At 37.7% G+C, this 15,493-nt stretch overlaps 1 protein-coding gene and 1 pseudogene across 8 annotated transcripts in view; one reads left to right on the top strand and one right to left on the bottom strand.

Annotated features, from left to right (window-relative positions):
- Window positions 1-13,083, top strand: part of TRAPPC8 (trafficking protein particle complex 8) — an 87,975-nt gene extending 74,892 nt beyond the window's left edge. For 6 of the 7 annotated variants that reach the window (XM_027576499.1, XM_027576495.1, XM_027576494.1 and 3 more), the window contains 3 exons: window positions 2,766-2,911; window positions 10,999-11,088; window positions 12,036-13,083. In XM_027576499.1, the coding sequence (XP_027432300.1) occupies window positions 2,766-2,911; window positions 10,999-11,088; window positions 12,036-12,270 (471 nt within the window). In that variant the 3' untranslated portion in view covers window positions 12,271-13,083. The remainder of the gene's footprint in view (window positions 1-2,765; window positions 2,912-10,998; window positions 11,089-12,035) is intronic. The other variant, XR_003516958.1, reaches the window with a different exon arrangement.
- LOC113912780 lies at window positions 5,941-7,444 on the bottom strand (annotated as a pseudogene). Its single transcript, XR_004819614.1, has one exon. The product of XR_004819614.1 is annotated as a tubulin alpha-1B chain-like (transcript).
- Window positions 13,084-15,493: the final 2,410 nt, after the last annotated feature.

Raw genomic sequence — 15,493 nt, 5'->3', positions numbered from 1 at the left:
TATTGGATCTTAATTTCAAGCTTTCTCATTATTTTTGAAAACTTTTATTTTGAAATAATTTTCAAACTTGCAGAAAAGCTGCAAGTATAGTATAAAGGACTCTCTTACACTTTTCACCAAGGTTCACCAGTGGTTAGCATTTTACCTTCTTTGCTTTATCATTTTTTCCCTCTATTTATGTACACATTGATTTTTTTTTCTTAATTTACTCCCAAGTAAATTGCAGACATCCTTCTCTACCCCCATTTAGTTCACGAGTATTCCTAAGAATAAGGACAGTCTCTTATATAATCACAGACACCATTATTAAACTCAGGAAGTTTAACATTGATGCAGTACTCATATTAGTCCGTATTCAGATGTCATCAGAGGTCTCCATTATATGCTTGACAATTTTTTTTTCCTACCCAGGCCAGTCCAGGATCATGAGTTGCATTTGCTTGTCATGTCTCTTTAGTCTCCTTTAATCTTGGACAGTTTCTGAGCCTTGATCTATCATTATGTCATCGACATCTTTAAGGAACATGGGCCATTTATTTTAATGTAGAATAATACCTCTTTGGGTTTTTCTTGTGTTTCTTCATGATTAGATTAAGGTTATACATTTTTGGCAGGAATACCACAGAAATGATGTTATGTCCTTGTCAGTGTATTATATCAAAAAGCACTTGATATTAGTTTCATTATCAGTGATGGGTCATTTGATTAAGGTGGTCTCCACTGTATTTTTCTACAGTAAAGTTACTGTTTTTCCTTTCATTTTCTAATAAGTAATTTATGGGGAGATAATTTGGACCTATGTAAATGTCTGATTTCTTATCAAACCTATGTCCACTAGTTTTAGTATCCATTGGCAATTCTATGACTTGAATCAGTTTTTACTTCAATGCTTACAAATGGCAATATTCCACTAGTTTTAATGAAGATATCAAATTTAACCCCAAATCTATTTAATTAAAAAATTGTGTCTTCACCTTTGATTAATACAGAAGTCCCAAGTTTTAGTTGTATATGTTATAAACTTTTGATAATTTGGAACATCTCAAACACTGGCAAAATTAGCACTTAGAAAATGAAAAAGTGATTTCTATAAAATTTATTCATGTTATATTTTCATTTTACATACCATGAATGGCATCATTTTTATTTCTCTGTATTTCACCTTTGAAATATTTTTTATTCTCTTTATATGATTAACTGAGCTTGGGAGATAAGGCAGTTTCATAATACTGTGAATAATAGATTTGGAGCCCAAAGACTTTGAGATTGATGACCAAATTACTTGCATAACTTGATGAACCTTAGCTTACTACTCACTTACAAGACAAAGATAATAGTTCTTTACTCCTTGCCTCTCTTGTGGTGGAACTGTCATAAGGTATGAATCAGATCCTTATTGTCAAATTATTGGACAAATATTTAGCGTTGGTTGTGAAAATACTTTTTGCTACTTTTAAGCTGGGAGAGGGGGAAACTCTTTTAAATATTCTCTCAGTAAATTAGCTCAGACCTTTGGTATCCTTTTATGGCCATTGTTCATGTGTTTTCTACCTAATAAGTGGCATATGGAAATTTATTTAGTATAGTTTAGAAGTCTCAAACAATACCTTGGTTTTTTTGATGTTTAGAATATATTAAACAATAATACATTTTTTGAACTTTCTATTAAAGTGTAAGATAAATACAGAATAGTTGAATAGCTCATTGAATTTAACCAGGACCCAGATCAAGAAATAGAACATAAGTAGCACCCCAGAAATTCTGCTTCTGTTGTCTTCTTTCCTCCAAAGTAGACCTTTAGTCACTTTTCTCTGACTTCTAAATCAAAAGCAAATTTAGTTCTTGCTTTTACAGCTGTATACATCAAGGATCAACAAACCTTTTCTGTCAGTAGCCAGATGATAATATTTTAGGCTGTGCTGGCCAGAAGGTCTTTGTCTTAATTACTCATCTCTGTTGTTGGAGTCCAAAAGCAACCATAAACAGTATGTAAACAAATGGATATGACTGTTTCAATAAAACTTTCTTTACAAAAACAGGAAGCAGGCTGGATTTGGCTCGTGGGCTATAGTTTGCCAATCCCTAGTGCAGATCAAAATCCCAACTAGGCTAGCAGGAAATTAAAAATCAAAATTTTCCTGGATGGTAAAGAAAAATGGAGAAAAATGGTTAAAAAAGATAATAATAGAAAGGGGGTGATATTCTCTGTTTTCATTTAGGTGATAATGATATTTATTGAAATGTTTACGGTGTGCCTGGCACTGGCTATATTGAGACTTTTACATGCGTGATTAACCTTCAGTTAATACAGATGAAGTACTATAACCACAAAACACAGCAGTCTATTTTCAAAATGAAATTTTAAAGCAATTTTAGTTCTTCAACTATTAAGACAGGTGCTATACAGTTCAATGTCTGTGGCTTAGTCTGTGGCTAAGTAATAACCGCAACAAATTTTGAAATTATTATGAACCCCTTTTTACAAATAAGGAAATTCAGTCTTAAAGTATTGAATACCTTATGTGAAGTTGCTGGAACTTAAGTCTAACTCCATCACATAATACATAGGGAATGAATAAATGATTCTGATCCTAGATTCTTTATCTTAAATTGTATCGCAGATGATTCTGTTAGTTTAAATAACAGCAGAAAAAGTTGTTCATGCTTTCCTTTATCTCAACTGGTTTTAACTTCTTTTATTTGTATATGCTATATTTTAACAAGACAATGTTTTTATTGTCATATATATTTTTTTCTTTTCTCAGGAGCCACCAGAAATGGAACTATTAAAATTTTTCAGGCCAGAAAACACTACAGTTCCTTTAAGACCATCCGTAGAGCAGCTTTCTAATCTCATTAAAACGAGTCTTCACTATCCAGAATCATTTAATCATCCATTTCATCAAAAAAGGTCTGAGGTTTATTTTTGTTAAAATTTTTCTACAGTGCACGTGTGCGTATACACGCACACACTCTTATTTATTTTAACAATGGCATTAACCCCAGTATTGAAGAAGAAATTTAGAATAATATTGAGGCTATGGAAATTGCTCTTAAATAATTTACCCTTTACTATGATCACTATATGCTGCAGCTGTGGTTAGAGGTAGATACTGCCTTCAACACCTCAGTTGCTGAAAGTTTCCTTTTGGTGAGCACGTTTATCATTAAGTCAAAATCAAGAAAAAATATAATTTTGGTTTTGTTTTAGACACAAATTAAATGTAAGAAATGACTGTAGTATAGACTCATCAAACAGTTCAAATTTAGACAGCATTATGAAGCTTTACTAAGTGCTAAATGCTAAACTTCTTGGAGAATGATGTTCAGTTGACCCTTGAACAATGCGGTTCCATCTATGTGGGTCTACTTATACATAATCTTTTTTGACAAATACAATACTGTAAATGTGTTTTCTCTTAAGGATTTTCTTGATAACATTTTCTTTTCTCCAGCTTACTTTATTGTAAGAATATAAAATATAATTCATATAACATACCAAATATGTGTTACTCGACAGTTTGTGTTATTGGTAAGGCTTTGAGTCAGCTGTAGGCTATTAGTAGTTAAGTTTCTGGATAGTCAGAAGGTATACACAGATTTTTGACTGTGTAGGGGTTAGCACCTCTAACCCCTGCGTTGTTCAGGGGGCATCTGTATTTGTAATTTTGGTAAGTAGCTTGATTATATAAACTTAAGATTCTAAAAATAAAAAGTCCTAAGTCAGATGACACTTCAAAAAGTTGCTAGTTTGCAGGTATAAGAAAAGATGGAGAGACATCTGTTAGAACCAGTCTATAAGTGATAAGTGAAGGTATGAATTTTGGTGAAAAATTCACCCGGGATAAGGGTGGCGATGGGGTGGGATAGAACAAAAAGAGAACAGTGACCTGCAGAACAATGACATCGGAGAGAAAAGCTAAAGAAAAAGGAATCCACAAAGCAGACTAGTTGAGAAGTAATTAGGAAGAAAAGACCAATGAGGAGAAAGTGGTATCTCAAAAGTTGAGTGAGAACAGTTCAAGGAAAGACAATGGTTTAATTGTTTAAATTGCTGCAGAAATGTCAAGTAATAAATGGACCAGAAAATTATTTATTGGATCTGACAAGAGCTCATTAATGGTTTTTTAGAAGAATGTTACTATATAATGGGAGTGGAATTCAGGATACAATAAGTTGAGGAGAGATTGGGAAGTATAAGTAAGTAAAGTGTAGTCTACTAGTGTAGACCACCCTTTCAGAAAGCTGGGCTATGAACAGGGATCCAGGAATATCCATTCAATATTGTTTTCTTACTAGGTAAGATATGGTTATGTTTATGGTCTTGAAGGAAATGATGGGATATAGGGAGAATAACAGAATCCTTAATAGATGGAAAGATAACACTCCAAAGAATTACAGGATTAGCTTTGGACTGCAGAAGGGATCTCCTTACTATTGAAACAGGGAGAGAAGAAAGTAGGGAGAAATTTTAACGTATTCACACATTATGGAGTGCCTCCAATTTTAGGGAGTATTTCGAGGAGCAAAGTAATATAGGAGATAAGAGAATAAAGGATAGAACATTTGAGAAGTAAAATTTGAGGGTAACTTCTGAGAGGAATGAGAAGAAGCTGGCTAAGGACACACAGATTGCTGGGCAAAATTAAGATCTTGACAGAGACTTAACGTCAGACATATTTAAAAAGTAACTTAAATGGTGCTAACTGCTTTTAAACCTTCTCTATGTTAAATATACAACAGAAAAGTGCTCAAAAACAACATGTATGACAATGGTGATTTTTTTTTCCCACAAAGTTAACACCCAAATAATCACTTCTATGCTACTGCTAGCATCACAGAAGCCCCCTGTGTATTCCCTCCCAGGCACTACCCTGTGTGCCCCCAATATTGATAGTCACTTCTTTGCTTCTCTTTATAATTTTTCCAACTAAGTATACAACTCTATATTTTGATTTGCTTGGGGCATTTTTTGAACTTCTTATATAAGTGGAATTATAGAGTATATTTTTTTTATGTCTGGCTTCTTTCATTTAATATGTTAGTAATTGTTAACTATTGCATGAAGCAATAGAATTTTCATTGCCTTATGAATGTTTGAACATACCGGAACAATTTATCTATTTATCTACTCTACTATTGATGGACTTTTGGATTATTTTCATATTTGAGCTATTTTGAATTCTTCTGTGAATAATCGTGTGTATAATCTCCTAGTGTATGTGTGCTTGCCTTTTTTCCCAAATTCTTCCAAAGTAGTTTAACCAACTTGTACATCCCACTAGCAGTATATGGGAATTCCCTTTGCTCCATACGTTTACCAACACTGTTGTCAGATTTTTAAAAATTTTAACCATTTAAGTTATTTATAAAACTTTTTTTGTCTAGGTCTTAATGTTGCTCTAAAGTGCAGCCATAGTTGAGGAAAAAAATTTTATGTTTTATCCCTATTGAACCTGTTTTGACTTGATGTACTTTCATGGGCAGTTTTGATTCCCTGATGTTTCATTTTAAGCAGTTGTTCTACTTTGTTTATCAGACCCATCCTGCTTCACGTACTTCCTGAATATCTTAGATTCCACAGTGCTTCTTTTTAACCTTAGTGGTTGAAACCTTGGCTGTGCTTTATTGGCAAGGATATTTAGGAGTTTCCACATGATTTGATTGGGGTTAAAAAGACTCATCGAATCTAGGCAGTGTAGGGAAGTATGTGAGGCAGGACAGGTTTGATCGTCACTTCACCTCCCGTTCATCTTACACGCCTGGGAAGCAGGGGCATACCACCTAAATGATCAAGCTGAAGTAGAGTAGTGGGTTAAAAACAAAACAGCACAGTTAAATAAAACTGTGCATGGAAGTATGTGAAAACAAGACAAGTTAGATAAGGATAAAATGTGGCATTTTTTTTCCAACCCTGGCTGCACAGAATTACCTGGGGAATTTTTTTTTTTTTTGACATTTAAAACAGAAACATCACTTTTATTGACAAGTTAGGGCCACAGCAGACAGCTTCCAGAACAGAAATAGGACAGTCCCAAGACAACAGAGTGTAAAATCGCAGCGGACAGCTTAGTACTCTTCACCCTCACCCTCTTCCTCCGCACTGTCCACTCCAACCTCCTCATAACCCTTCTCCAGGGCAGCCATGTCCTCACGGGCCTCAGAAAACTCTCCTTCCTCCATGCCCTCCCCCACATACCAGTGAACAAAGGCACGCTTGGCATACATCAGGTCGAACTTGTGGTCCAGGCGAGCCCAGGCCTCAGCGATGGCTGTGGTGTTGCTCAGCATGCACACGGCCCGCTGCACCTTGGCCAGGTCTCCACCGGGCACCACAGTGGGAGGCTGGTAATTAATGCCCACTTTGAAGCCAGTGGGGCACCAGTCCACAAACTGGATGCTGCGCTTGGTCTTGATGGTGGCAGTGGCAGCATTGACATCTTTGGGAACCACGTCGCCACGGTACAACAGGCAGCAGGCCATGTATTTACCGTGCCGAGGGTCACATTTCACCATCTGGTTGGCTGGCTCAAAGCATGCGTTGGTGATCTCTGCTACAGAAAGCTGTTCACGGTAGGCTTTCTCAGCAGAGATGACGGGGGTGTAGGTGGCCAGAGGGAAGTGGATGCGGGGATAGGGCACCAGGTTGGTCTGGAATTCTGTCAGATCGACATTCAGGGCTCCATCAAATCGGAGGGAAGCAGTGATGGAGGACACAATCTGGCTAATAAGGCGGTTAAGGTTAGTGTAGTTTGGGCGTTCAATATCGAGGTTTCTACGACAGATGTCATAGATGGCCTCATTGTCTACCATGAAGGCACAATCAGAGTGCTCCAGGGTGGTGTGGGTAGTGAGGATGGAGTTGTAGGGCTCAACTACAGCTGTGGAAACCTGGGGGGCTGGGTAAATGGAGAACTCCAGCTTGGACTTCTTGCCATAATCGACAGAGAGACGTTCCATCAGCAGGGAGGTGAACCCAGAACCAGTTCCCCCTCCAAAGCTGTGGAAAACCAAGAAGCCCTGAAGACCTGTGCACTGGTCAGCCAGCTTCCGAATGCAGTCCAAGACAAGGTCAATGATCTCCTTGCCGATGGTGTAGTGCCCTCGGGCGTAGTTGTTGGCAGCATCCTCCTTGCCGGTGATGAGCTGCTTAGGGTGGAAGAGCTGCCGGTAGGTGCCGGTGCGAACTTCATCAATGACCGTGGGTTCCAGGTCTACAAACACAGCCCTGGGCACATGCTTGCCGGTGCCCGTCTTCACTGAAGAAGGTGTTGAAGGAGTCATCTCCTCCCCCGATGGTCTTGTCAGTTGGCATCTGGCCATTGGGCTGGATGCCGTGTTCCAGGCAATAGAGCTCCCAGCAGGCATTGCTGATCTGGACACCAGCCTGGCCCACGTGGATGGAGATGCACTCATGCATGACTGCGACTTATAGGGTTCCTCGGGGCGGGAAGAGGCGAGGGGAAGGCGACAAGGTTCTCCCGCTGACAGACTACCAAGGAGTCCGGGGGAGAAGAGCTACCTGGGGAATTTTTGAAAATCCAAATGCTCAATGCCACTTTCCTCGGAATGTCTGGGAATAGAACCCAGGCATTTGTATTTTTTAAATGTCTTCAGATAATACCAGCATGCGTCCGTATCAGTCATGGTTGCCACAGTAATGCTTCATAACAAACCACTCCAGAATTCAGTAGCCTACAAGGCATCTCACACTCATGGATCTGCAGGTCAACTACCATTTGGCTTGAAGCTCATCTTCAAGCTGTGGGTTGGTTGGGTTCTTGTCCGTACCACATATATTTTGGGCTCAGTCCAAATGGGCAGCAGCTACTTGGATATGTTCTCATGGCGTATCTCTGGAGTACAAATGTGAACCATATTGTGAGACATTTAAGGCTTCTGTTTGCATCAAAGACATTAATACTGCATTGGCCAATTAGCCTCACCTTCACAATCAACAAGGATGATCCACAGTCCCCCAGTGGGAAGGGTGAAGGGAGTGAATAACTGCTAAACAGTAGTTACAGTTATACCACACTAACTGAGATTGAGAAACACTGAAATAGAGAGCCAAAGTGATTGGTCATCCCTGTGACACTAAGAATAGAAGTATTGAGTGAGAAAGCCGGAGAGATGGGAGATAATTGTCAGAGAGTGGAGTGACAGAGTATTATTTCAGACGTGGCTATTTTAGGTGATTAAAAAAAAAATCACAGTGTGGTCATGGAAAGTAGATGGCTGAGTTTTGAATAGTACTAAATTTGAGAAGATGTTGAATGAGTCGTCTGCTTAGTAAAGTTGTCCACATGATGACAAGTCTTGGGATTAAAGAGAAGAAAGCAAATTCCTGCCGAAGCTTTTAATAACTGAAGCCAATAGATGATATGGAAGAGATGCATAGAGCAGTGGTATGCCCCTGCTTCACAGACGCAGGATGAATGCGAGGTGAAGCGATGTTTCCCTCATCTTTACTGAAGATATTTCAAAATACTCATCCTTTCCCCTTCCTCCAGAGAATCTGCTGTACTGAGTTACTGTTGCTGGGCTTAGTATGTCAGTATGAGGACATAAAAAAAGATGAAAAACTGTGGAGTAGTTTATGACAAATAAATGGGTGTTTTGACAGAGGAGATAGGAAGAAATCATCAAGAAGTGGTATTGGAACTATATTAATGATACATTCTGACCGGAGATGTGGAAGATGTTGGAAGAACATCTGTTGTCAAGAGGGCTATAGGGGAAGCTGTGTACGCAGCCAAATTTCAGTTAAAGTAAGATACAGAAACATAAAGAGAAGAGACTGAGGATCTGGAGGAGTGTTCTTCATGTAATAGAGAAATGTGGGACAGGATGCGTCAGGAGGAGGTTTGGTTACGGCAAGTAGCACACGGACCGTACAGGAATAAGAAGATGAGAAAGAATATGTGACCAGACACAACAAAGATGTGAAACATACTGAGTTTAGCTGCCATAGCTTTCAAAATAAGAAGTCACATTAGACATGTTTATGGAGCTTTTGAACATGTGCTAGGCATTATTCTCAGCACTTAGCGTATTTGATCCTACCTAATCACTATCATGAGCCCAAGACGTAGTTACAATTACTGTTCCTAGTTTACAGTTGAGAAAACTGAGATACAGAATTGTTGAGCTAATACTTAAACTTTAGTCTAACTGTAGAACCCATGCCTTTAATAACACTAAATTTGGTGGCGGGGGAATAGTTCTCAGCAGTTTGGTCTCTGTGTGGCTCATCAGATTAGCGTTTTTGAAAGACTGTTGTATAAAGTGGTTTTTAAAACGTGGTCTCGGACCAGCACCCTCAGCATTATCTGGGGACTTGTTAGAATGCAAATCCTTGGGCCATTCCCCAGACCTGCTGAACCAAAACTGGGAGTGGGGCCCAGTAGTCTTTTTTTTTTTTAACATGCCCACCAGGTAATTCTGGTGCATATACAAGTGTGGGAAACACAGTTCAGATATGAGAAACACCCCATGTAGAGAATGGATTGTATCAGGTGCTAATCCAGAGGCTGTTGTAGTACATCAAAAGACAAGAGGCCTTGAACTTGTAAGGAAAAAAAGATCAAGTAACCAGGTTTCAGAGATGTGTGGAAGAAAGAATTGACAGGAATTTGTGAAGAATAATAGAAAATTGGGAATGGGGACTAGCGAGGCAGGAGCACCCATTCCCAAGGAAGAAGCACTTAGTATGATGCTTAAGGTTTGCTGGGATAGATGGGGGTGCTATCCACCGAAACGGTGAGTGCAGGAAGAGAAGGAGTGAAGATGATGAATCTGGTTTGGGGCTAGGAAATATCCAGATGTTCATGTTTCTAGAGGCATTTAGATAAATGGAGCATTTAACATTTGAGGATCAGATGGGAACAGAATAGCAAAAGTTCCTGAGGTTTTGCTTTGTGTTACAAATTATGTAGTTGGATTTAATTTAAGGAGGCGCTTCAGACTGGAAACCTACTCAGTAGTCTTTATTACCCTCCTTTCCTTGTGAGAAGTTTGTGAGGGAGGTAAGGGCATAGCAGTGGCACAGCTGAAGGATAGGTTTTTGAAATTATCTGAGCTTTTTGGTTGAGGGAAATCTGTTATTTGCAGTACTGTTTGGAAAATATTTCTAAGGATTAAAATTTCTGAAAGCATTAAATACATTGAGCAGAATTTTAAGGTTATTTTGTGTGAACTTATAAGGTTACTGTATTTTATTTTTTACTATCTCTTTATTCTTTGTGTTTATAGAGTAAAATATTAATAATAATATGTAACCAGCCTTCATTTGTGCCTAGGTTATGTTTATTATGTTCTTGATTTGAAATTAATACCAGTCTGTTCATAATGTCCTCTTCTGTCACTGCCTGTCCATTCTATGCTTTATTAAATGCTTTAGTAATTTATTAATTATAAAGCAATATCAGAAACTGGATTACCTGAGTAAATGTGTCCACTTAAAAAGGCTTTCCTCATAATTTGCTTTATAGAAATAATTTTCATATTCTCTAAAACATGGTGGCTTTTATGCAGATTTGGTAGAAAAGCAAATGTCAATCAAGGCCAAGTTCTCAAAATGAAGTGATTTTCAAGAAACATAAGGAGAACAGGATTAGTTGTTGGCATTTTCACGATTTATTTTTTTCCTCATTGATCTTTCCTAGTTGAGATTATTTATAAATTTTTGTTTTTCATTTTGAGAAATAACCACCAAGAAACACTTGTTATTTTTTAAGAGTAGCTCTAATAAATGGAAACAAAATGGTTTTGTGGATGTGTATATTCTGATATTTAGCATTCAGGCATTGTAGGAACATATTTTCCTTCTTATTTACACAAATAATGTGTCTTTTTGGATTTTGGAACTCAGTTTTTTCCCTTACTTGAATCTAATTGTTTTTAAGGAGCTTGTTAGGTATTCGTAAGTGTTATTTTCAAGAAAGTTGATTTTAAAAAGAAAATGCACAGCTTAACCTCTCTGTTTTCCTTCCGCAGCCTTTGTTTAGTACCAGTCACCCTTTTACTGTCTAATTGTTCTAAGGCTGATGTCGATGTAATAGTTGATCTTCGGCATAAAACAACAAGGTAAAGATTCACTTGGTGCAAGATTATTTTGTAGTTTAGGATTGATGTGAGAACAATTTAGCATTTTGAATTATGCACATAATGACCTAACACAAATAGAGAAAGTTTACTCAGGTGTGCCCTGGATTTGTGTTTGACATTACAGAAGCGTTATAGAGGAGTTACAGAGGATTGTCTGCATTATAGTGGTGACAGAATGACAAGCGATTTCCAAAAGAAGCAAATTGTTTTGATCAGAGACAGAAATTTTTATGAAAGTTTGTTGGTGATAAAGAACTCTAAAATTGAAAATCAGCAAGTTTGCAATAGAAGTTTTTTTTTTGTAATTATAAAATAATACTTAACAAAAAAATACAGGTCCATACTCCCATATCTGATATCTCAAGAGCTAGATGCTTTTTGGAATTCAGAAATTTTTGGATTTTTAGAAAAGTAATGTGAAGTGTATATGGATTATTATTATATAACACCCCAAATAGGATCTGGAGCAGCTCTCTGGAATCCAGACACGTTCTGTGTATGATTGATTATGTGTGTCATAAATAACACCTTATTGGTAGATTCTGGGTTGCTTCCCATTTTTCAGCATTATAAACAGTTTCAGTATTATAAGCATTCCCATATACAAATTATTTTTATGTTATGGATAACCATTTGGTTAAAAGCTGAGGTTTAAAATCAGGTTCCATAATTTTACTAGCTGCTATTGTGAGCATTAATTGAGATAACACTTGTGCTTAGAACATAGTAACTGGTAACAAATGTTAGCTATTATAGCAATAGTAATACTACCTATTGCCATTATTGTCATTATTAATAAACAGTTCGCTTCATGAAGTAGTTTCTAGAAGTAGAATCCCTAGGTGAAAGGGATCCGATACTAGAACTTCGGGAAAAAATTTATAAAGAAAAACCCTCCAACTTACCATTTTCCTTCTCCCACATAGTCCAGAAGCATTGGAAATCCATGGATCATTTACATGGCTTGGACAAACACAATATAAACTTCAGCTTAAAAGCCAGGAGATTCACAGTTTGCAGCTGAAAGCATGCTTTGTTCATACAGGTGTTTATAACCTTGGAACGCCTAGGGTATTTGCCAAGTTATCGGACCAAGTTACAGTGTTTGAAACAAGTCAGCAGAACTCCATGCCTGCCCTGATCATCATCAATAATGTGTGACAACTTGCACATTTGTACTGAAAGCCACAAGAATCAGTTTTATCTTACTGAATGGGTTTTAACAGCAGTATTTGAAGTACCTAACTTGTTATGGAGGTTGGTGTCGGATTGCTGCAAAATACTTTCGACTTGTCAATGTGTTGATGATGCAAAGCACGTTGGACTGAGAATCTTTACATTCTTTTTTTGTATTTCTTTAAACCCTGGTAATAATTTACATACTCATAATACAGAGTTTCAACATATCCATGCACCTTATTAAGCCCTGTCTTAAAAACCAGTGTCTAAGTCTGCTGTTACAACTTATTGATGGTATCTGAATATTACCAGATGATTCTGAGGAAGGAAAGGCCTTGTTGGCAGTACTCCTGTTAAGCCATTAGTCTATAAATTCCAGCTTTACTGTGAAGTTCTATAGAGTGTTAAATACAAGTTTTCCTGTCTTGCCTCACACAATTCTCTAAAATCAGTTTTGAACTTTGGTTATAGAGTCTTCATACTTCAGTATCTGGTGGTTCCTATGGCTTATACATAACTTTGTAAAAAGAAAAAAAATTTTTCTGATGCTTTGAATATAGTTTTGAAAGGAGTTTGACTTTTTTTTTCCTCATTCATCTCAGCATAGGGTGCACTATTTCACAATATGAAATTTTTTTGTCATTTAAATTATCATATTCTTTATTATGTAACTTTAACAATTGAGTTGATCTGTTTAAAATATAAATCTATTCAAGTTAATTAAAAATAAGCTTTTCAAAAATGTATTATATTTATAACAAGTGTAAATAGAATAAAGACATGCTATTCACTGTATAGATTTATTAGATGCTTTTATTTTTTAATTCAGAGGATTTAACATGTTCTTTATTTAAAATGAATGCCAACCATAGTAATTACAGCAGGCCAAACCAATTTCCTGAGAAAGCTTTGTTTCCAAACATGAAATACAATTTTTGTTCCTACAGTCCTTGGTGGCCATGTTTTACACAAGCAAATGAATTTTGCCTTTAAATGTGTCATGTCTGATGCCCAGTTACAAATTTGGATAATTGTTTTATATCCTGGGAAAAAGGAAGATCATGCTTACTAAACTATTGAAAATAACCACATTATAGACTGTGATGCTGGGTATGGTAGATGAGGTGATTTAACCTTCCTGCTGAAGAAAAGTAGAGTCTAAAAACAAGAAAACATCTTACTAAAAACAAAGTGTTAACAGTATAGTCAGTTATTAGTGGACCAAAATCTTGGAGAAGTAGAGAAAAGAGACCACCGTTTGGGGCTACTTTGCCTTGGGAGTGTTTATCTACTTAAAAGCAACTGAAAGGCAGAGCCTTACATTTGATGCACTCTGAAACAAGAAATACAGGTCAGGAGAAATCATCTAAGCTGAAGCAAGGAGATAAAAGTTTGGAAAATAGGCACAAGAAGGTAAGGGACCTACTGGGTTCAGTGGGAAAGTTTTATGTTTATTTGGAGTCCCAGAAAGAGGGGAGAGAGGGTAGGGCAGAGGTAGTATTTGAAGTGAATCTCTGAGAATTTCCAAGATGGACATCAAGTTACAGATTCAAGTGGTTTAGTAAATCCCAACAACATAAATATAAAGAAACAATAACCGGATGCCACGTAGTGAAACTGCTGGGAATTTTTTAAGGGGGGGGGAATACAGTCTTGAATACAGAAGACAAGTGGTAGCACAACTGATAGCAGACTTCTCGACAGAAATCATGGAAACCAGAAAATGGGCCTGGGGGTTGGGGTGGGTATCTTCAAAGCATTGAAAGAAACAAACTGCTAAGGCAGAATTCTAAACTCAGCAAGAATACCTTTTAAGAATGGAAGTGAAACAAAGATATTTTCAGACAAATAAAACTGAGGAGTTTATTTCCAGGTGGCCCTAGGATAATGGTGTCTACCTAAGTCTTAATCCTTCCATTCGTTCTGCAATTAAATATACAAATCAAAAAAAAAGCAAGTGAAGCCACACCTAACTGATACTTTGGACATAACTACACAGAGAATACTCCTAACTTCAAATTATCTGTAAGTGGAGAATTTAGCACTGAATTCCAACAAGCTGTCTCAAGCATCTACTTACAAGCCTTTGTGGAAAGCAGAGGTGGGAAGACAGGAATCCAGAAGGAATTGTGGAGAGGAGACAAGGGAATTCAGGGTTTAAGGGCAAGCTGAAGTCACTCTGACACAAAGCAAGTCTCTCCCCTTACTGTAAAAGTACTCAACAAGAGATCTGGCAGCTAGAGCTCTGATGACAGTCTTTGTAGTGGGGCCTTGAGGAGCAACAAGGGACAGGGTCTATTCATCAGGCAACTAAGGAAATGCCTCCTAACAGGAGTAATCTCATAAATTGGCTACTTGGAAGAGTATGGAGTATTTTGAAGCTTGTGCTGCCCAAGAACTTTTCAATCTCAACTGAAATTTTTCCATTAAGATTCATGCCCCTAGGCCTGATTTCCAGAAAACTCCATTAAAATGCAAATACCTGTAAGTACCCTGATAACCTACCATAATCGATAAGATTTGCCCTGCAGCTTGTGAGAGCAAGGCTTTACTTGGAATGGGACGCCAGTACAGTACTTAGAAGGGAAGTGAGGAGTGCAGGTGGGAGGAGCAGGAATGGGGGCAGGGAGCTGAAGGAGCCAAAGAAAAACTTACCGGTCACAGACTTTTGCTTAGGGTCAGTCCTGTTTGACAATATTCTATTGCTCGTTCCCAGGGTTAATGGGCTGTGGTATTTGGCCTCAGGAGAGGAGATTGCAGGTAATGTGTTCCCCTTTCTCCCCTATGTTTCTGTTTTGATTTGTAAGCTGTGATAGAAGTCACTTTCCTAACTTCAACATTTCTTCCCTTCCTTAGTGATTGAATTAATTATGCTGTAATTGGTGGCAGAAAGGGACACATCTGAGATGTTTCTGTGAAAGGCAAAAAAAAAATATTCTTTTTTGCATTTGAATAGTATGTCTTGGTTCAGTAAACATTCCAGGAGGATTATCCTTTGAAGACTATTACTATCTGTTGATTAGAAAGTCTGATTTCAAGGTAACTTTTTAACCAGAGAAGGGGCATTTGGCTGGGAGAAGCAGATCTTAATTTTACTACAGAACCTTGGTCCGTGCAGATGAAGGAGGAGGAGAAGGTGTTTCCAAGGGAGGCCTTTGTAATTGAAGGGGGAGGACAGGCTCAGCCAAGTCGGGAACAGGTGGAG

Source organism: Zalophus californianus, chromosome 14, assembly GCF_009762305.2.
Source record: "Zalophus californianus isolate mZalCal1 chromosome 14, mZalCal1.pri.v2, whole genome shotgun sequence".
Lineage (NCBI taxonomy): Eukaryota > Metazoa > Chordata > Mammalia > Carnivora > Otariidae > Zalophus > Zalophus californianus.
Note: the sequence above shows the minus strand (reverse complement) of the source record. Positions and strands in the feature narration are given on the sequence as shown.